General features: G+C 31.8%; 2 protein-coding genes across 3 annotated transcripts; one reads left to right on the forward strand and one right to left on the reverse strand.

Annotated features, from left to right (window-relative positions):
- Window positions 1-351: 351 nt before the first annotated feature.
- Window positions 352-6,009, forward strand: LOC148612718 (uncharacterized). Its single transcript, XM_088590548.1, has 7 exons — window positions 352-497; window positions 1,008-1,075; window positions 2,056-2,208; window positions 3,302-3,391; window positions 4,124-4,283; window positions 5,139-5,162; window positions 5,916-6,009. The coding sequence occupies exons 2-7, from the start codon at window positions 1,016-1,018 to the stop codon at window positions 5,987-5,989; spliced, it is 561 nt and encodes a 186-aa protein (XP_088446674.1). The 5' UTR covers window positions 352-497; window positions 1,008-1,015; the 3' UTR covers window positions 5,990-6,009.
- Window positions 6,010-12,871: 6,862 nt separating this feature from the next.
- Window positions 12,872-18,934, reverse strand: LOC148612719 (uncharacterized). Of its 2 annotated transcripts, XM_088594379.1 has the most exons (7): window positions 18,790-18,933; window positions 18,560-18,632; window positions 18,077-18,229; window positions 15,116-15,205; window positions 14,760-14,919; window positions 13,718-13,753; window positions 12,872-13,108 (listed from the first exon to the last, which is right to left on the reverse strand). In XM_088594379.1, exons 2-7 carry the CDS (start codon window positions 18,629-18,631, stop codon window positions 13,029-13,031), a joined length of 591 nt encoding a protein of 196 aa, XP_088450505.1. In that variant the 5' UTR covers window position 18,632; window positions 18,790-18,933; the 3' UTR covers window positions 12,872-13,028. The 2 variants fall into 2 exon arrangements, with proteins under 2 accessions (XP_088450505.1, XP_088450506.1); XM_088594380.1 differs by lacking the exon at window positions 18,560-18,632 and having other exon boundaries at window positions 18,790-18,934.
- Between the last annotated feature and the right edge of the window lie 3,926 nt (window positions 18,935-22,860).

Here is a 22,860-nt window from a genome sequence, read left to right on the forward strand (position 1 = left end):
AAAACTAGCCCAAACCGGGTTATCGAGTATAACCTGTTCAAAAATTTGAAACATTGCTTAATTAAATGTAAACAAATTACTCATAAATAATTTTATATAATTCGAAGTATAAAAATGATCCAAATACACCAGTCGTGTTTTTATTTGACTTAATTTTGAGGAGTTTTGCATGAAGTACCACAAATAGGACGAACCTAATTTTAATATTGATAGATTTCTTGTAACTAATTATGGTACCGAGTGGTAATTTTTTGTCGTGTTTCAGTGAAGCCAATCCGTCGTACTGGCGACTATGGTCTTTGATATTCATGTCATTTGTGGAAAAGATTCTATCAAAACAACCACACAAAACATTAAAGGCCTGAGCACGATGCACAAATTTGTAAACACTACAAGACATTAGACCTACTGTGGTATTGCCAAATATATATAAACAAGAATCTGTCAGAAATAACCCAAGCAAAATAAAGTATAGGAATCTTATTTTCTTATAAACAGTACGTATCAAAATACTATAGAGTAGATCTTGATTTATTTATCATTTATCTTTTTTAGTTATTCTTTCACAGGTTCGTCATTTAATTGAAATTTTTGTTTTCATAAATACAAGTATCGGCAAAAAGTACTGGGGTCAGTAATGGAACAATTCACACATCAAAATATAAAACATGGCCTGAACGTAAAATCAGGAATCAAAGACGATAAAACGATATACACACACAATGTAAGAAACTGAATGAAATAATTAACGCATAATAACTTGTGATAAAGAAAACAAAACGTCACACACAAAATTAAATCCCTAGAAATATGAACTCCAAATAACTATAGTCGTTTAAAATTCACTCGATTTGTTATGTTTATAACTTAGATTTTTTGTACTGTGAGACGACGTGAAGGTCGACATATATATTTGTATGTCTACAAGATCGAAATAAGCTGATTATTTCACATAAAGTAGTAAGTCTTTCAGATTTACTATATTTTATTTTTTTGGTATTTTTCAGAACTAAAAATGGTTATTACAGCTATGTTATCAGCTACCATCTTGATCTATGTAGGGGCAACACCAGAGGTTAGTTACTGATTTGTACATCCTCTCCATTTGTATAGAATTTCACTTACATGTTCCATACAACCAGTATCTATCAATGTCAATAAATATCAGCATCCGCAAAGAAATTTTATCAACTTTGAAATGGAAAAGAAAACTTTTTAATTGCCGTGCCTATATTTCTTTTCTTATGTTCTGGATCGACCATTATCTTGGTTAATTTCGGCTGGTTTCGGCGCTTCAAGGTTCACAAACTTGATTTTTTTCTCCTTTATCTACATTTTTTCCGTATCACTAAATTCAAATCCAGATAATATTTGTTTCTATTTTCATAAAGTAACTTAAAGAATGCAAAGAATTACATTGTAGCAAAAGGATAACAACTTTGTAGTGTACTTCATTAGACCGCTTTGATAATTGCAAATGGTGTGTGTCAGGAATTCTGTCCATCGTATTCCTAAATTGATACCGTTTTTCACAAACTATTTCAGTCAAGATTTCTTTAGTGTTTGCTGAGTTGACAAACTGTCAAAGATTATAATTTATAGACTTTAAGGAGACAGACCTGGGGTAAGGGACATAACTCTTGAAATCAGTGATATGTTTGTATTGTATACAATTACACCAAAGCCTTCCAAGCTTTCACTTGAAACGGAATGAATCAATCCAAGTTACTTAGATGCTTACTTAAGCTTGGTGTCAAATGCTGAATACAAACATTCTAATGATTTGGAAGAGTTGTATCCCTTACCCTAGGTCAACCTCCTTAAGGAAGATGGAGTACACTTACCCACGCGGTGCACCTGGTGCACGGTCACAGTTTTTAGTGGTTAGGATTGCTCATTTATGTTTGTTTCTTTGAACGTACTATTTTTGTTATTTTATGTTCATTGTTTGTGTGTCTGTATTCCCTGCCATTTCTTTATCCTTGAAATATTTTCTTTTGACTTCCGTTTGAATCTTGATTCCCTTGATCACTCATCCATAAGATTTTATTGTAGGTCAACCACTTAGTTCAACAGGACCATCTCGGTCGTACAGTCTCTATGGATGTTATACATGATGCCGATGAAAGAACTGTAATGGTCGTCGTAGGGGACGTCTCAAAATACGAAGAGGGAGAACCGACCGTGAACTTTCACGACTACAACGCGGTAAAGTTATTTAGACATCATTGCTTGCTAATGAATGTAATTATATGCATGTAGGCTTTGATATACATGGTAGCGTAAAGTTGGTATTTTAGTATTTGCCTATTTTGACCGATGGCAATTTTTTTCTTCCAGTTTGTCTTGTATAATTTCGGAATTAATGAACCGTAATTAAAGCGTTGGTTTAATGCTTAATAAAGCGGATTTTAACCCACAATGTCCGAACAGATGAATTCTATACAATAGTAAAAGAATAGATAAAATGCTAAGTCTTCCTTCTGACTATTGCCCTAATTTGATCTATTCGGTAAGTTTGTTATTACCCTTCATTTTAGTACGTGGGCTGAGATAACCCCCGTGCACCCACCCGCCACTCATCAACCAAAATATAATTTTCAGGTACCCTCATACGTCCCATTTATGAATCTATTTGTCGCCAAAATTAAACTGAACCTTTTTATGTATTTCGGCTACTTTTTATACCTCGTTGAGGCAAAAATCAATTTTCAAATTTTTTTTTGATTTTACGTACTCCTTCTTTCTACAGAAAGAAGTAAATTGTCATATGTATGTATTAACATGTAGCCCAATGTTATTACCCTTCATTTATGATAAATGCTATTTCAGTATCCTTGCAGGAATAGTATAAGAATATGAATATCCTATTCCATATGTTTTCCTTATTAAAGGGAACCTCAATTTACCTTATTGTTCTTTTCGTTACAGTCATCATTATAATATTTCAGTGCTTTTTATGTTGCTACAAGATTGAAGTCATCACTACAGACGTTTAATGGTCGTCATCATGAACTCTGTTTCTAGAAAAGCAGAGGACGCTTACCCTTCCGGTGCACCTGGTCCATGCTCCCAGTTTTAGTGGAGTCAGAGTTGCTCATTTACTTTTGTTACTTTGTATGTATGATTTAAGTTACTTCATGTTCTTTGTTGTACATGTCTGTTTTCCATGTCTGGTCTTTGTCCCTGGATTACATTCTTTTGATTACCGTTATAACCTTGGTTCCCTTGATTACTCTTTGATTGTATCCCTTGTTCTTGACAGTTTATGATTTTTACTATACTTTTTGATCTTTTATAGGGATATGGAGTACTGAAAAACATCAATAAAAAGATCTGTTTGTTGACAAAAACACTTGTTCCAATGGCATCTGCTGAAAAATATAGGATGGTAAGTGTTCTAGATTTGGTTGTAGTTTGGTGATAAAAATGGAAAAGGATCAATTCAATATAAAAAACAATGAAGGCAAGTGCATACAAAAATGAATCCCTAAACAATAATAAATTTCGATCATCGTCTACTGAACTCAATATTGAGTAAGATTCTTCTTAGAATAATAGGGTAACTTTGATTAATACAAAGAAGGCACAACATCGATGAGCATGCGTGACACACATTTCAGTGATGTATCTCTTGGTGCGCGGATTTAGCAAAACAGCTTCCCTCGCTGATGTGTATATTGAACACAATTCACACATGCTCATCGACAGTACCACAGTTATTGTCGAAGGGGTCTATTCGTGATAACAAATATACACACTTGTACATATCTATGTGTGAAACCGGAGTTACACCAAAGATTTTCTTCTACGTAAGATATTTTTCAATATATGTATCCTATTACACCACGCATCGCATGCGAGGCTAACGGTACACGTTCAGTCAAACCGGAATAGGTATTAGACAGGCCCGCAGAACAGGTCAGGGAAGTGCATTCAGTGAAAGTAGCCTTTTAGCTTATTAAGAATTAAATTGTGCAATTCAAAAACAAATATAAAATAAAAAAGCAGAATTATTTACATATATCTATATCCGGTACGCTTATTACGCTTATTTGTTTTTTAAATAATTGACAATCCTCAAAATATAGTTTTTGTTCTGCCTTTGGTTTTTATCCATTAGGGATATACAACAGAAGTACATGATCATATGCTGGAGAACTTCGTTGTTATTCCTACAACCAGAGAGGTACTTGACATTGCTGGTCCAAAAATCGCCACTTTTTGTAAGGATTACACAACTGTCCTTGCTGACGCAATCCCAATTAAACTGAGGAAGAGAGGTTGTAATTTTAATATTGATAGGCAAAATTTTCATGTAAAAACGTTTTGTTCCGTCATACGGATTTTATTTCAAGGAATAAATGGCATGATGCATGATTTTACTCATTGCACTCTATAAACTTACTGGTTTAACCTTAATTATAAAACATACCAAAATACGGTTCAGGACTAACTTCCTTAGATAGTTAACTGAGAAATAGATTTGAAATATTGTGTCAGACATAAAATTAAATAATTATGGTACATGATAGAATATGACAGAAAGTATTAATCTCATTTTCAATTGTCCAGTTACCTATCTTATGCAGTTGATCATGTAATGCTTATCAAGGGCATACCAACAGTCCTTTTTCATTTTCCCGACTTTTGTAAAATTTTAAGCAAAGGGAAGTTACTTTCTACATTCTTGTAATCTGACAGACTGATTTATAGTCAAATTGGAGCAATGGATACTTCAAACTAAACTTAAACTATTCAATTTATTAGATCCGCCGTAAGTACTTGGATACTTATTTTAAGGCATTCTGGTACTTATCGAAGTGAAAATAGTTTAAGTTTCAAAGAAAAATGTTTACTGTTTTTTTTCCTTTCCCCAAATTTCCGTAAATGTGAAAAAGGACAATTATATTCTAATAACATTATCATTGTATGCGTTGTAACATAACACCATCATAATAAAAAAAATGTTTTTAGTACATAGCTCATTTTTCATGAAGCCTCATTCTTTCTTATTAGGTACATGTTTTAAAATACTCTGTCATATTTTAAGTTTTTATTTTCTCTTTTCATTTATTTTCCTTTTCCCAATCGTTATGCAATGCTTCGGGCTTTGACGACAACATTCTTTTTTATAGCTGCCGAAAGGAAAAAGAAAAGAGGTAATTCTTCGTTATTTTCTGTTTATATGCTTTTCATTTTGATTTCAGTTGTGCAACTGTTTTTTTTTAATTCCTTTTATACTTTATGTTGCCTCATCAAAGCTATAGCTAAAGCTTGTTTGTTATCATGTTTGAGGTTTAGGTTTTTAGTTTTCAAGGACTGCAATAATTTTGTATTTAAAAATAATCTCAATTACTTAGAAATTCGACCTTGAACGTAGCGACAATGTTGTAGAGAGATAGATATCATTGAAAAAGGAAATACTCTCATGATTGCTTTTAAGTCGAATACATGTATCAACGAGAGGATTATACCGTTTTTGACTACTTTTATTTGGAATATCTTTAAATGTGTAGCTAGCTTCATATATATCTATATTGAAAATTTGTGCTGTCCTAAACAAATGATTTGTTTATATTAAGTTTGTCAAGCATATGAATGTAAAGAATCGATCGATGTCACTTATTCTATTGAACTGTATAAGGAATATTGATGATTAGCAGTAAAATAGTTCTGTATATAGCTGGGTTGTTAAAAGGACTGCGGAAATCTATGCATAGCAGTGGTCATAGACCAGTCGATCAGTGGCCGTCATGCCCGATCAGGTTAATTTATGGGAGTAGAAGTTGTGGCAAAAGCATTTGAAAAACAATTTTGGATGTTGGATGAAGTATTCTTTATATTAATTAATTACATTTAGCTACTTGGTAATTGACTTCATTTTCTACCAGAATGTCATTTTTTATTGGTAGCAAACTGGTGTGTATTTTCCTCCTGTGCCTCCAATAAGAAAGACTTGGATAAGGTTCTCGCGAACAATGCTTAGTTTCACAATAAAAGATTTACACTACAATCCTTGGGTTCATAGCATCTGTCATTTAGTTCTATATTTCCATTTTCATTTAAAAAACAAAATTCTAAATTCTAAACGCACTTTACAAAATTGTACAAATGTATAGTTACTATGATCAATATAGATACGGGGTAAACTACCAGTACAATACATTTAAATGTCCTTTCAAAATCCAAAAGGTCAGATGCAAATCTTATCTGAACTTACTAATCCAAAGTCTATTAAAAGACACATTAAAACAACCGTAGATAAAAGAATGCAAAAAAAAAAAAAACCAAAAAACTACTAAATATCATTTTAGTGTCGTAAGCTAATGCATCATGATGCATATGTAGGTGAATGAAAAAAATCAATTAAGCCATTCCAGATCTTTGCAGGTGGCTGTTTCATTAGAATGTTAGACGTACCTTTAGGAGGTAGACCTAGGGTAAGGGACATAACTCATGAAATCAGCGATATGTTTGTATCATATTCAATTTCACCAAAACCTCTGAAGCTTTTGTTTGAAGCAGCATAAAATGAATCCAAGTTAATTAAATGCTTACATAGAATTCACGTAAAATGGTGAATACAAACGTTTGAATGATTTTTAAGAGTTGTGTCCCTTACCCTAGGTCTACCTCCTTCAGATAAGCCAAGATAAATCTATCTTTGTAAAAAAGTCGTTTTGATAACGCAAACAGTAATGTATTTATTACTACATTTAATTTCAACCTTATATTGGTTGGGGGTTAAGAATACATGACTCACAATGATTTATTTGGGTCACATCATACTTCGGAGTTTTGACAATGCTATTACACGTGCATCAGTAAGTGTCTATATTGCTCAGTTATGTTACTTTTATCTTCATAAACATGACATATTGTTCAACTTTTAATTGTGAAGCAACTAAATACGGTAATAATGATTTTTTAAATCATGTTTATTCGACGCGTAAAACCAAAGCAATCAACTGCATTGATAACTTTCTTGTAATATAAACCCTTATTCAAACCAATACGTAAAGAGAAGAAAAATCGTCATGACAGAACGCAGAGAACGCCAACACAGACGGACTGAACAAAATAACGATCCCTTTTTATAGGTCGCTAGGGCTTACGTTTTCGTGTGTGTACAACAAAGAACATAAAGTAACTAAAATCGATATATGTGCATGTAGGGAGAATTACATGCTCTATAGTGATGCAATATGTACTGATGCAGATTGGTTTAAATATAACATTATAGATGGGAAACGTTATGCAGGCATTACAGAATCGTTTGAGTACGTACTATATTTGAAAGATTTTTTTCGTATGTGAACGCAATAATAAATACAACTAAACGTTGGATTCCAGAATAACGACTTCAGCCTGATCTTATTTTTATGAAAATTTCATGAAACATGGGAGTAATTTCCATTCACTTTAAACTTAAAAAAAAAACAAAGTAAGAAGATAAATTCGGTATCTTCATAGTAATAAACTATTACTTGTTTAAAGATTCTTTTTAGGGTGTTTTATTTTGCATTACATTTTAAGTATGATGTTTTCTTTACATCTCTAAAGTTTGTAGACTTGTTTCAATGCCGCTAATATTCACTTTAGAATCAATTTGAAGTTCAGGTCTTAATATATAAACAATCCATATCAAGCGAATAATATAAGCATAAAATGCCTGGTAAAATGGTTGTCCTCCCAAATAAAGACTAAAAATATGTATATATATTTGCTTTGCAAATTTGACAGTTCTAATATCGTTGGGAATTTTTGCAGACTTTGTTATATATATAACAAATAATTATTTGTCATTCTCTCCCCTTGAGTCGAACTCTTACCACTGTGACATCTATGACAACATCAGCGCCCTAGACTACTAGGCCAGCTAGGCTATATAAAAATATAGCTTTTGTTGGCGGGGTCATTGCTCTTCGTAGGATTAATCTAAGGCTGTAACTTGGTACACGATGTTAGGTAGTACGGAGCAGCTCATCTAGGTTTTAATATGTATGGTAGAGGATCAAATTAACGATACATTCAGGGCTGTGAAAACGAAATTACATTATTACGTTATATAGTAAGTTTGTTTACGTAGACTCGATGTTTTATTTTACACTTGATAAGACATTTCTTTAGAATGATATATCCAGTTTGTTTGTTTTGAAGTCTTCCAGGGCTCAAAATAAAAAAAAGTAATAATATATGTTTTGACATGGTTTAGCTAATATGAATAAGAAAAAGTAGACTGGACACATTTAAAAGGTAAAAAAGAAAGTAGATACAAATAAAATACAAATAACACGTGACAAAACGAAGAAAAGTAAGGAAAGCCAAATATTCGGTCGTATGCCCTTCGTCAGGGCGAAATAACACTGGCCGAAGGGAAAAAAAATCAATAACAGCTAACAAACCAGTGGAAATCATGATAAAATGCATACCATACACTTTGTTCAGTACTGTTAATATATTTGTATCCGTGTATTTGATTTTTTTTTATTTGAATTTTTTATACCGTTACCTCTACTTTTTACGTTGATCGGGGTAGGGTCAACTGATACTGTGTTATAATCCTTGTAAGAAAGTAGCAACCTTCGGTCGAACTATGTCATGTACGCCTTCGAAGGAGTGTATCACTTTGAAATTCGTAATCGTGAACTTCGGTTGTGAAACCTTGTGAAATTGACTGAAATCGTATTTACAATTTCACCACTCCTATCGTTTTAAATCACTTAATATATGACTTAAGGTCAAGGCTTTTCCATTGAAAGACAATACAATTACTACTTAAAAAAAGAAATGCTTATAAAATAATGGTACATGCATTGACCTGTAATAATTTAATAAGTTCATGACATTTCTGTTGATAGATTTTAGGAAAAGAATATTTCTATGTCTATATACCTATTTGTATTTATAGAAGATTGATAATGATGTGCACCTCGAGGATTTAAAGATGCATTTTGGTCTTCTTTACATTAAAACATAAAACAAAACATAACGAACACAAACAATATCCAAAAAGTTATTAGTTGAAATATTTGTACATATTGTAACTTTTTATTGGCATTTAATGAATGCATATTTTAACGCATTGCCTTCTACGAGACGCAGAAAACAAAAATACTAACAAAAACTACTAAATACTAATAAGATCAAAGTTCTGCAGACATGCACAGTAATAAATAAACTCTGTAAATATGAAATGTAAAAACAGCTGACCTACGATTACAAACAAGTGTTACAAAGTTGGGAGCCACCGCGTAGACGTGCCCAGTAATCAGTATGAATAGATATAACGTCACTCCCACGTAAATACGATCGTCATGAAAAATTACACATTTAACACAAAGCAAGTTTACATTTACCAACAAATAAAAAGTCAACTTTATGATAAAATATATGAAATTTCATTCATAAAGAGTTATTCCAAGGTCATTGTGTATCGTTTATTTAACATCGATATAGAACTTTCAATCATATTCAGTAGAATCTGATTAGTTGTATCTAATGATGCATTCATTAGAAGCTGCTCTAGATTGATGACCCTATAGAAAATCGAATATATAGGTGTTCTTATAAAAAATTGCCTCAAGGCACCAAATAGTAGTCAGTGATTAAGGCATGGACCCCCCCAGTCACAGTTGCTACTGAACATTGAAAACTGTGCCAGATAAAAAGGTAATTTAATTTATTTTACCTCTGTATGTACATAGTTTAGGCCGCGATTTACAAAATGGCCATCAACGCGGTAAAAAATTCAAAGTTGTCAGATTTTGATAAAAATCGATATCTAGATTCTTTGATCCGTCCCGATTAATAATCTGCGTCTCGATTTGCAATTTGAGCTACGTATCGGCCACCACTACGAAAAAAATTCAAAGTTGTCCGATTTTGCAGAAAATTGATATCTAGGTTCTTTTAACCGTTCAAATGAAGAATTGGTTGCCCAATTGCTAATTCGAACTAAGTATCGATCGCTATTTTCAAGTTGGCCGCCACCCCGATCAAGTATTCGTTGTTGTTCGATTTCGAGGAAATTTGATAACCAAGTTCCTTACGCTGCCCCAAATGATAATATGAAGTTCAATTGATGATATTTTGCTCATTAAATAGATCCGAAAGCGAAAGATGACATCTACACATTTCGTGGAAACGTAAATTTTATTTTTTGTTCTTTTTTTTTTTAAATTTGTATAAGAACGAGATTCAAGGTAGGCCGTCTGTATTCAAGTATATTGTATAGTTAGATTGTCAGTTGAAGATCATTAGAAGGGGTACTTTAAGATAGTTTACTATACAACAAAAATCATTTGCTCATATTTTACAGTATTTTTTTTTATAAAGATATTTATAATATTTTTATAACATGAATATATTTAAGAGTAATCAAGGGAACCAAGTTTATAGCGGTAATCAAAAAAGGTAATCCAGGGAAAAAGACCAGACATAGCAAAAACAGACACACACAACAAAGAACACAAAGTAACTAAAATAATACATACAAAGCAACAAAAGCAAATGAGCAACTCGGACTCCACTAAAAACTGGGAGCATGGACCAGGTGCACCGGTAGGGTAAGCATCCTCAGTTTTTCTAAAAACACCCGCCGAGTTGCTCATAAAAAGTCAAGTCCGTGGTAGACAAACGAGGAAAGGCAAACTATGACCCGTTGAATAAATCAGTTTTCATGGTGCTGATGGATACATCATAACGATCCACGAGTTCATGATGACCACCATAAAACTTCTGTAGTGATGACTTTAATCTTGTAGCAACATAACCCTGTTCCAGAAGCCTATTTGTTAGACTTCTAGCGTGATACAAAAAGTCTGCGTAGTTTCGGCAAGCTCTGGCATAGCGTATGAGTTGTGATATGAACACTCCATACGCAGGAGCCGAAGGGATGTTGCCACAGATGAAAGGAAAGTTGACAATTCTGAATGAAAAGTCATCACGTTTGTCGTAAAGTTTGGTCAATAGTTTTCCTTTACCATTGATTTCTAAGTGTAGGTCAAGATATGAGGCTGACTTCACAGTATCTGTAGTATCCTTTATCTCAAGTTCTTTTGGGTAGATGCGATGTATCAAATCCCCGAAATTAGGATTGTTTAAAGATAATGCGTCATCTATATAGCGGAAACTGAGATTGAAGGATCTAGCCAAACGATATTCTTTCTTTCTGATCAAATCAGCAATAAAGTCAGCCTAATAAGAGTGAAGAGATAGGTCAGCAAGTAAAGGAGCACAATTTGTTCCCATTGGAATGCCGATCGTTTGTTGAAAAACACGTCCACCACACTGGACAAATATGCTGTCGATTAAAAATTCCAGCATTTTGTAAACATCTTCCTCTGTATATTTTCGAAGATGATTTGGAATTATTTTTTTACAAAGTATGAGGAATCTCTATCAAAAACTATATATTTGTATCTAGGTGTACCATATTTTTGGAAAAAAACAACGATGTATAATGTTTTTAAGTCGGGATTTTAATTGAGTATGGGGAATAGAAGTATACAGTGTTAAAAAATCATAGGTTTTAATGATATTATAATTATCCTATTATTCTTATAATTTTTTTCTACTTTTTCTTTATTTTTTACCCCCTCTTTCAACGTTTATATGGTATTGTTTCTTAAGAGCGCATAGCTGCATTTTGGTATTTTTCACCTTTTATACTGTTTTCGTTTTGTCATTTTAGCAAGGATGAAAAATAAAAATAGTTCTAGTAATATGATTAAAGAGTAATCAAGGGAAATAAGATTCGAACAGAAACAAGTAAAAAGACTAGTCTGGGAAATTGACTCATAACACAGAACATGAAATGACCAAAATGACATGTTGAAGGAAACAAAAGTCAATGAGCAACCCCCGATTTCACTTAAAATAAGGCATGGATCAGGTGCACCGGTAGGGTAAACATTCATATTTGAGCAAGTAATAAAGACTACAGTAAAGGGATATCTGTTGTGCCAACTTGGCGTACAAGACGCTTGTTTATCTTTACTCTGGTGACATTTTTCACAAACAGGTGTGGCGTCCTCAGTGTGTTGTATCATCACGATAAAGGTAAACTTCTTTAAATATTAGGTATCTTTCTACAGTATACCCTTACACCAGAGATGCTTTAACAAGCGTTTATATACCAATAAATTTTTAAAATCAAAGAAAACCTATTCATTACAACAAGAAGTCATGGCATCAGCAATCAGCAGTGTTTTATAAACTCAGAGAACAGAACACTTACTCTATTCTTGCAATTTTCCCATTCTTCTTTTTGTAGCCCCAGGTTGAACAGCCTATCTTTTTGGTTCCTGTATCTTTGCCATTTTTGTCTCAGTTTTATGTATATTACGTTGACTTCTAAACTCATTAAGATGTAGTTTTGCACAAAAGCATCGTCATTTTCCAGCACGAAAAATAAACGAAAATAACGTACATTCGCTTGACAAAATCAACGAGACTGAACAAGAATCGGATACGGAGAAGGATTGAGTAATTTTGGCAATGAAGATTTTTTTTGTTTTAAAGTTTTGTCTGTTAGAAGGACTCTTATATGATATCATGGACCTGAATGGTAAAAATTGTCAAGATAAGATTGCTTCGGCACACTCATAATGGTAAAAAATGTTCTTAGACATATTGGATAAAGCAAAATTTTCGAAACGACTTTTTGACAAATGGAAACAATAGCTATGATCACTAAAGTTATGCTATGTTATGCTCTTGTCCAATTTTCTAAGTTTTTCATCCGGGTATGCGCTATGATATTTCTTCACTGATAATGAGATATTAAAGCAATTATATTGGATTTTTTTTGCGTATTTTATTCCATGTAGTATAATAATAAAAGGCATACAAACAACAATAAATCTTTTCACAAGTAGAAACTTGTTATTTGAGTAACCTCAACAGTAAACAAATAATAAATGAAAAAATAGATATGCTATTGATGTCTAAAAAGTATTATTACAAGAAAAAAGAAAAAAATAATTGAAATGATATAAGATAGATGGATATTGTTCATATTTTTATCTAGATCCAAAGGCGTCGTCCAAGACCCTCTCCAGCTCCACACTCCTATATGCACATTTCGAAAAAACACACCAGCCTAAAAAAAAATACACACTGTTTGCAATTTTGGTAATAAACTATGTACTAAACAATTCCCATATTAATGTAGATAAATATTAAATCAAAACGTTCGTTCCTTTAAAGTGTATTATTTAGGTAATTGAAATATTCATACCTCGAATACAGTATGGTTTAAAGTATCAGTCAATGTAAGAATAAGACAGTGTGTGCATGAAACATGGTATGAAAAAAAACAAAAAATAAAAAACAACCACTATGAAAATATAATTTGACTATTTACACCATCAGAATCCAGGAAAAGAGTTTAGATTCTCCCCATATCATTTTCATGAGTTTTATTTCATTGAAATGCACTGTAAATGAGCATTCCAAGAGTAGATAAATCTGTCAAAAAAAATCATTTAATCTTCATATTGAAAAAAAAAATTCTGAGCACATCCAATAATGCAGAGATCAAATAATGGTCTTTTCAAATAGAGAAAGCATCCTCGAGTGATATTTTATTGTCAGATCGGTGGGGTTTTTACATGCATGTTTCTTATTTTTCCCATGTTGCCTGATTCTTACAAGTACTTATACTTTAGTGTCTTGAAATATTGTGATAAGAATCGTCTTTTACATTTACCGTCTGTATCTGTGTCCTGTATTGCATCGTGAGTATCTGTAACAGAAATAATCAGTAAGTTACTGATGTATTATCAATGATAAACGCGTTTCGTTTGTCTCTAAAGTAAAGGTTAAGGTACATTTACGGCTGTAATTGGTCGCTCATTTTCCTGAAAATTGATGTTTGTGTCACAGCAAATTTATTACTTGTTGAAAAAAGTGTTAAACCTAAAGTTTAATTGCCTACATTTATAACTTATGTATATGCATATTTAAGTTGTAATTATTGGTCAAATTATCTGCTTTTCTAAATTATACAATACAAGGAAGTATATTACCCATTCCACATGAAATACAAGCCTCTGCACCGATGTAGACGTTTATGTCTATTTCATCAAAATTCATGAATAGTTGGCGCAGGCTTATCAAGTGTGAAAAAATACCGATCAAATTTGTACCAAATTTAAGCTATTAATGCAAAAACTTAAGTTTTTTTTTAATACGTTCGACTTCTCATTACTCTTCAAGAACTAACTTGAATTATAATATGGTAATGTTGTTGCACTACATTAAGTCCGGAACAAAAATGCATACCTGAGTGTACTTGGCCTTTCACTTTAAATTGTAAATAATTTGTCTCAGATAAAGTACGTACTTATCAATTTTAGATCCAATTTAAGAAAAAAAGACATACGCTGAAAATGTAACATCATGAACTTTGTATTAAAAAACATATGCATAAATGAATACTGCATAATTAAATAAAAGAGAAAGAATGCAGTTATTCAAAATTTTTATATAATGTAATATTTAAAATATTCACTCCGCGAGGGTAGACTAAAACAATACCAGAAGAATTTAATATCAAACAACTATGTTTCAAATATTTATGCAGTTCCTGCATTGTTGTTTTACGCTATTTAGGGGGTGCCCACGTAGAAAATCAGACCCTTTGATAAACAGAATATCTCACTATCGACCTACTTTCAATATCACATTCTACTTGGTAGTATTAGGTATATCTATCAAGGAACGAATTCGACAAGTACTAAAACACTTACATCTTTTGTTTCTTCTCGTTGGTATTGGATCTGCTGAAACGGTAATGTAATCCTTGCAGAAAGCAGCGATTCTTTCTCCAGCGATATCTTGAACTTTTTCAGTAGAAGGAATAACAACGAAATTTTTAAGACGATGATAATGTACCTCAGTCGTGTAACCCTGTAAAAAGATAATACAAACGATATTATATTTTGTTCATTTCTATTTCGTCATTCAATATCGTACCGAAATATCTATAAAATCATTTCAATGTTTGTTTTTGATTATTGGTCAATCAAAACATATTTATCAAAATCAATATGACTTCAAACGCTTAAATTATTTTTAAAAGGAAAAATGAATATGGAATACTAACCATCCTGTACTTTTCTGCTGTTGCCATCGGGACCGGTGTTTTGGTTAACAAGCAAAGCCGTCTGTTTATGTTTTTCAATACCCCATATCCCTACAGAATCAAATTTACAGTGTGTAAAATAATGAACTTCATAGGATAAAGTTAGTCTTCCTAGATTTAATTCCTTACTCGGTTAATTGAACAATTGACAAGGATATATCACATTTTAACTATACCTTAGGTTTCAAAAGTTATGGTAAATAGACAGTTGGAATACCCTTGTCATGTACAGTTAACTACAGAGGATATGTTATCATTTAATGGTTATCTAAACAAGGAAAGACCATTGGTTTTCCCTGAAGCTAACTATATTATCGCTGTATTGTAATGATAAATACAAGCTTGATTGTGAATCATTACTATATCCTAGGCAAAATTTGACGTTTTTGAGCGATTGAATGGGATAATGTTAACCAATATCTAATATCATATTACAGTAAAACTGTTATTCTCATATCCCCAAGAGTACTTCTCTGTAAGAGAATTAGGGAAAAGGAGTATAAGGTTTGGCACATAAAGAATAGTCCATGGGCTGGGAGGGTCCACCGTGCACCCCACTCATCAACTTCATGGTGATTTTCAGGTACCTTTTCACCCCCCATTACCGAATCAATTTGTTGTCGCTAAAGAATATTCTCGGATTCTTTTTCAGTATAAGCCTATATTTGTACCACACTGGGACAAAAAGCCAAGATTTTTTCACTCAATTGTTTGAGCGTCTAAGCTTTCCTGTGATAGCATGTGAGTACAAACTAAACAAATTTAGGCATCGTCGTGTACCCTAATGTCTTTACAATGGTACCAACAAAGTTGAGGTAACACTTAGGGTTTTGCGGTAAAAAAAAAATGTACTCCTACCCCGCCGAAAAATCGCTTAACTTGACATATTTTTCAATGTCAAAACCCCTTGATTATTTATGTTTCAGTAAAAAATAGCGTATATGGTATTTTCTGTTTAGTACTATCACAATTTACACTTCTGGGGTTCTTTGGATGATTTCTTGGTCAGAAATTATCAAAAAATGATAAAAATGCGATTTTCGATTTTTCGGTCAAAAGTCATATATGTTGAGGCATTTTTTTTTTGGGTAGGGGTGGCAACGTTTTACCTAAATTGACCTGGAAAAGTTCAAATATTTATTACTTGGGCTCCTTTTGAAGCTAAGACAATATATTAATGTACTGTATCACACAAAAGTGTTTAAACTACGGTAATCTGAAAAAAGACAATATCTTGTGATATCGGGAAGAAAATTCTGAAATTCTGAAAATTCTCCTTTTTCCGATTTTATAGTTATTGTCACCCAAAAGGAAAATCTAAGCACCTTAATTGATCAGATATGTTAGGAACAATATTATCTTAATTATTAATGCCTAAAATATGAGTTCTACAATGTCAGTATGATGTGAATGAAAATTCTGTTTGATACTTAGACCAGTTTTCTAGGGGTAGGGGTAATATTTTCAATATTTTATGAAAATTCTTTTTTGAAAAGTAGTTTTTTTCATTTATGTAGAAAATTAAATTATCTATCGAATGATACCAAATTTAAGTGGAGTCGATTTAAGGTCACTTTTGACCGAAAAATCGAAAATCCAATTTTTAGCATTTTTTGATAATTATTGACTACGAAAATCTCAAAAAATCATCAAAAGAACCCCAGAAGTGTAAATTGTGATAGTACTAAACAGAAAATACTATATATGCTATTTTGTACTGAAACATAAATACTCTAGGGGTTATGACATTGAAAAATATGTCAATTTAAGCCATTTTTCGGTTGGGTAGGGGTATATTTTTTTTATTTACCGCAAAACCCTAAGTGTTTGTTGGTACCACTGTAAAGCTGAGACATTGGGCTATATAATGGTGCATACATATGTCAGTTAACTTCGGTTTGTAGAAAGAATAATTTCGTTGAATAAAAAAAAAAATGATTTTTTTGCCTCAACGAGGTATAAAATGTCGTCAAAAGTGTTTGTAAAGTTTTCTTTCTTAAGATATTGATTAATCAAGTTTAGTTGAAATGCAATAAGAAAAAAATGGCAGGAAAATTTTCCAGCATTTTTTTCCTATTTAATAAGTTAGATAATAGCTACGTCACAAATGCTTTGGGATAAATTTAAATAGCATTTTGGTTGTTTTCAGGATGTTCTGAATCTATCTAAATAACTAAATTGGGAAAAAATAATGTGTTACTTATTGCCTGATTCTTACACAGACTGGTATTAAGTGGATATATATATATAGTTCTTATATTTATCTGAGTTTACTCCTTATGATCAACAAACAGTCGGTATAACCAATCAGCAAGTAAATTTTGTAAAAGTAAAATATATTTGCAATTATTAAAATTAAAAAGGAAATGTGTTTTTTAAAGATTTGGGGTAATCAATATCGTTTCCTTTTCCTTGTTATGTATTTTTAACATAAAGCAAGGCCAATCTTGTCATTATTGTTAGAAAATAGTCACAGCAGGTCAAGGTGGGCGTCTTTTATTAATATTATATTTTACATTGTTTTTCTTCATTTATGCTAAATATGTAGTAAATGGTAAGTGCTTATCTTTAATATTTAATAAATATTTTGTGCAAGTTTCATTCAGTGCTGTAGAGATAGCTTCATATGAGCATCCTTTATTGATATCACCCAAAACATTTAAATCAAAAGGTGAAATTGAGGGCGAACGTCTCAATATCTTAAAAATACTTTATAAAAGAGTAAACGAATCATCCTATATGATCTAGAAATACGAATGAAAGGAAAGACATGAATATGGGCGGACAAACAACAATATTACCTCAAAGCCCTTTCAATTTGTAAGCGGGAGGAGGTATAAGGATATGTAATTCCATCACCAACGAAATACAAATTTTAGTACGAAATGAAAAGTAAAGGTAGATCTATAAACAAAAACAAACCGTGTTATAGTCGTGCAAATTCACTGTCTGTTCTGAATCCTTATACATGGAGACGTCCCCTATGATTGCCATAACTGTCTTTTCATCGATATCATAAATTAAGTCCATAGAAATAACATTTCCCGAGTGGTCCTGTTGTACCAAATGACTAACCTGGCCGATTATAAAGAAAAAGAGCACAAGTTTTATAGAAGCTTGAATGGATTACATGTACCATTTATCCTTTTTAAGGATAAGAATATCGTGAAAAATTAAAAACAAAAAAGAAATAACAGATAAATAGACGTAATCGAAAAAAATAAAGACCCCTACCCCCCCTAAAAAAAACCAAAAAAAAAAAGAAACAAAAAAGAAACAAAAAAAAAAAAAAAAAAAAAAAAAAAACCGAAACATAAAAATAAAAAAAAAAGATAGTCCAAAGACAGAGTATAAAATAACAAAAATATTAAATTATGCGTTTAAATATATAATATACAATCTTACTTCTGGTACAGCACTTGCAGAGTAGAACAATGCAACATAAAGAAACACTGAGATAATCATTGTCGTCTTCATTCTGTAAATTTCAATTTAGTTTGAATCAATTGTTTTTTAGTATAATAAAATGTAAATGCAAAATATCTTTCTCAAAATGTAAAAAATATGTAACATTGCACTAAAGAAAAAGAAAAACAAAAGTTTATGTTAATAATGAATGACTTTAAGAAACTTACACTTTGTAGTATGTTCTTCAAGGTATCTAAGATTTTAAAATTTCAATTCACAACAGGTTTATCTGTATATATACTCTATGAAAGCATTTAACTTCAAGTATACTCATGTATATTTAGTTGTACTGCTCTCAAATTAAGTGTTATGTTTTTCAAAGATTATATTTCACTAGGAAAGCCATCATCAATGTTAAGCACTTGTTTATTTGAGGCGTATAAGGAAGATAATTGGACTTATCACTATCGGGCAATCCTTTTCTGTTATCAAAAGGACAATAGTCTGTTTTCAAAACAAGAAACAGAATATTAAAAAAAAAACCTTAACATCAAAGACAGACTAAACTCTATATAACACAAATTAACTGAAAATACACATAACATGATAACACAGACTTCACTATAAAACCTGAAAGCATGGACCAGGAAGTGTACTCTGTAACAAGAAAAAAACTCCGATTTATTTATTTGTAGTGTAAGCTGGGTTAACAGCGAACGGGAAATTTGAAGCAATACCTATTCATGGCGGTGATAACAATAACGATCAAGACGTTCTTTGTGTCGATCGTAAATTTTTTAAAGCGACTTAAGTATTGCCGAAGTGCCAAAACATCTATTCCATAAAATAACTGTGAGGCAAAGCTCAACCGCTTTCCTCTCCGAAAGCCCTATAGAATACATCATTAGTGATTTAGGCATTCATATGGAAAAACTAAATCAATTCTTTTTAGCCGTTTCAGAGGAGCTATCGATTAGAAGAGGGTCTCCGTTGGTCGACAAATGTCAAACTTTATATTTTGAAAATGGAAACCCAAAAGTCATTCAGATGGATACACAAAATTGAAGATACACAAGGGCATCATGTATGAAAGAATCTGCAAAACTTTAATTTCGGACACAACAATCACTACAAACTATGCGTTTTCAAGTAGGGGTTTAAACAAGAGACATGGCGAGGATCGATATTCTTTTTACTGCCTTAATTAAAAAATAGCCGGTCTTAAAGATATTGAACCTTTCAGATATTACTCTGTAGGATAAAAAATATGTTGCATGAGTGGAATATTGTTAGAGTTATTGTTCTCGACATCGTTGATGTAAGTTTCAGATGAGAAAAATATCGTATTCTAAAAAAGTAGATCTATATACAGAAATGACTATTACATTGAAATAGAATAGAAATCAAGGAAAACCACGGTCAAGGTATCAAAACATGGAAAGTTTCTAGTCAAGACGAAGCAAGAAAACAGAAAAAAGCAGTATAAAAAGGTATCCTTAATGTATTTTGCTATTTTAATTTGTTCTATTGGTTTCTATTATTTCAGTTGGAAAAAAGGATGAACCACCGCAAAAATTACAAGGCAAGGAAATCTTGGACACCCTGATTTAATATTGCAATATTCTGGAACGCAACAGAGCCTCCTAGACAACGTAAACTGAACACTATCCTGTCCATATACCGGTTAAATAACTAAAATTTCCAGGATATAAAATTCGTTTTGACCATTATCTTAATTGAAGAAATATCAAATGAATTCATCTACTTCCGAATACATCATAATACTTCGTAACAATCAATATAGTATAGAAAGTTTTTTGTTTACTTTTTAATCTAAAGGACAAAAAATAACCGTGACTCCCTCAGACCTTACACAAATATTCCCCAATTACGGCTTTGCGTAGAAGTACATCTTTGTTTTATTCAATTAAAAAAAGGTAAAGTGAATTACCTCTCGTACGACATGGTCTTCTTGTTGCAGCTAATTATGGAACAAAACAGAAACATATATAAGAATAATTTGAATTTGTACCTATATTGATACATATGTATCAAGCCTTAAATGTGTTGTTAATAAATAAAAAAATACCAATCATATATATTGCATATTTAGATGTGCTGTACAGCAGCATTAGAATCAAATATACAAGAAGACCTAAATCCAAATTTGCATTGCATACAAGAAGTACGCATAATAAAACTATCAAAATATGAAGTCAAATCTATCACCGAGAGGTTCTACCATGTGCAATACATGGTAATTTGAATTTGTAATACTGCAAACTGTGATAAATATGACAAATATAATCTGATATAAATCAATTTTGAAATATGTTCAATTCATTCTGTGTTTATAAGAAGCAGTTTATTAGTGCATCAATGTAACTTCACATAATTTCATCATTACGTTATAGAATGAGTTCGTTTTTACAGATAAAAACTGGAATTTTCTTTAAACAACTTTTTAAAAAAAAAATCCTTTACATTGATTCATCCAGGTAGTTTGTTTAGAAGACTACCAGGCCTTAAAATAAAAGTAATGATATAAGTTATAATTCCCTTTAATAAATAAATAACACTAAAATTATAAAATTGAAAAAGATAGCACTTTCCGTAAATACGTTACTCATTGACACCTTTGCCTGTTTCAATGCAAACTTTTTTTGAAAAATATTGTGTTAAAGAATAATCAATTGACCAAAAGACCAAACATGGAAAACAGACATACACAACAAAGAACATGAAGTAAAAACTAAAAACTGGGAGCATAGACCAGGTGCACCGGTAGGATAACCGTCCACTGCTTTTTTAGAAACACCCGACGAGCTGCTCAGAAAAAGTCCGGGGCAGACGAAAGAAGAAAGGAAAACTATGACACGGTGAACAAATCAGTTTTCATGGTGCAGATGGTAAAAACACTGAACTTATTTAAATGAAAGCCACCGATTTATTTATGTAGTTCGTACAACAGGCAATCAAATTAAGATTTGACGCAACAAATCGATCTGACGGAGCTGCCCATACACAAGTGTTAGGCTGCTTTTTGGATCAGATCAGTTATAAAGTCAGTCTTATAAGAGTGAATTAATAGGTCATCGAGTAGAGAAGCACAACTTGTGCCCATTTGAATGCCTAAAGTTTTTTAATGGAAGGGATGTGCTGGTTTATCTTTACAGTTGTTCAAAATATATACTGAAAAGAGATAATATAATTCATACAGGAATACCAAAAAAGTACACTTAAGATCGAAGGACAATACAAAGACCCTGAATCAGAGACTAAATGAAAACTTATAAGAACAGACAACAAGCAAAATGATTAAAAAGGAACAAATACAAAAAGAAAAGAAAAGAAACAAAAACAAAAACAAAAACCTACTTCACATGTTGCTCTATCAATATCTTTTCATCCATTTTACTTCTAAAAGAAGGATTGAGAGTTTTTCTTCCCAATAATGTTTGCCCCTGACGAAGAACGTGAGGCCGAAAATTTCGGCTCAAAATTTCATTTTTCGTTTTATTCATATTTATTTGTATTTAGTTCCTTTTTACCGTTTAAACCTGGCTATTGTTTATTAATTCATTATTCTTAAATTGAGCAAGGTTTGTTCAACTTTGATATTTACGCATTAAATAAATATTTACGTCGGCTTATCTGCTTTTTACAAAATAAATGATTGACATATTAAGAAGTACTACTTGATTGTATTGAAATATGATTATTAGGACACTTGTTTTATAAGTGCATCTTTCTCGAATGTACTTAAAACGAAGTACCTGAAAGTGTATATAAATCACTATATATAAATATAACGTTGACAAAAGTTAAGAAATTTTCAAAACAAAACAACATGCTAAATGCTGTCTTAGCCTTTACTGCTATTCTTGTCAACGGTCCCAATATCGTTGAACATTAAAAAATGATTTTCTTTTACCTAATTAACAATTTCTATATTACACATATATAAAGTAATGAAATTATCCCATGTAATAAATCTGTTGTCTACCTATACATGCAGATATTGTTCATGTGATATTTTATGTGAATGGAGCTTCAAAGTAACGTGCCTTTTACGTGGAACTCATCGAACATGAACATCATGTAAACAAATTTATATGAAATTAACATTAATGCTCGATTTAAGTTAAATTAACGTGAACTCATCCACCAAATGATATTGACGTGAAAATCATTTGAAATTCATGCGAAAGTTATGTGAGATAAAACCGCTTGTTTACAGGAAAAAAACTCGGGATAGGCCTACAGAATGAGTGTTAAGTGTACTTTTTTGTAAGAAT

The sequence above is a fragment of the Perna viridis genome, chromosome 7 (assembly GCF_037379345.1).
Source record: "Perna viridis isolate PV_CMFRI_1.1 ecotype Kerala chromosome 7, ASM3737934v1, whole genome shotgun sequence".
Classification (NCBI taxonomy): domain Eukaryota; kingdom Metazoa; phylum Mollusca; class Bivalvia; order Mytilida; family Mytilidae; genus Perna; species Perna viridis.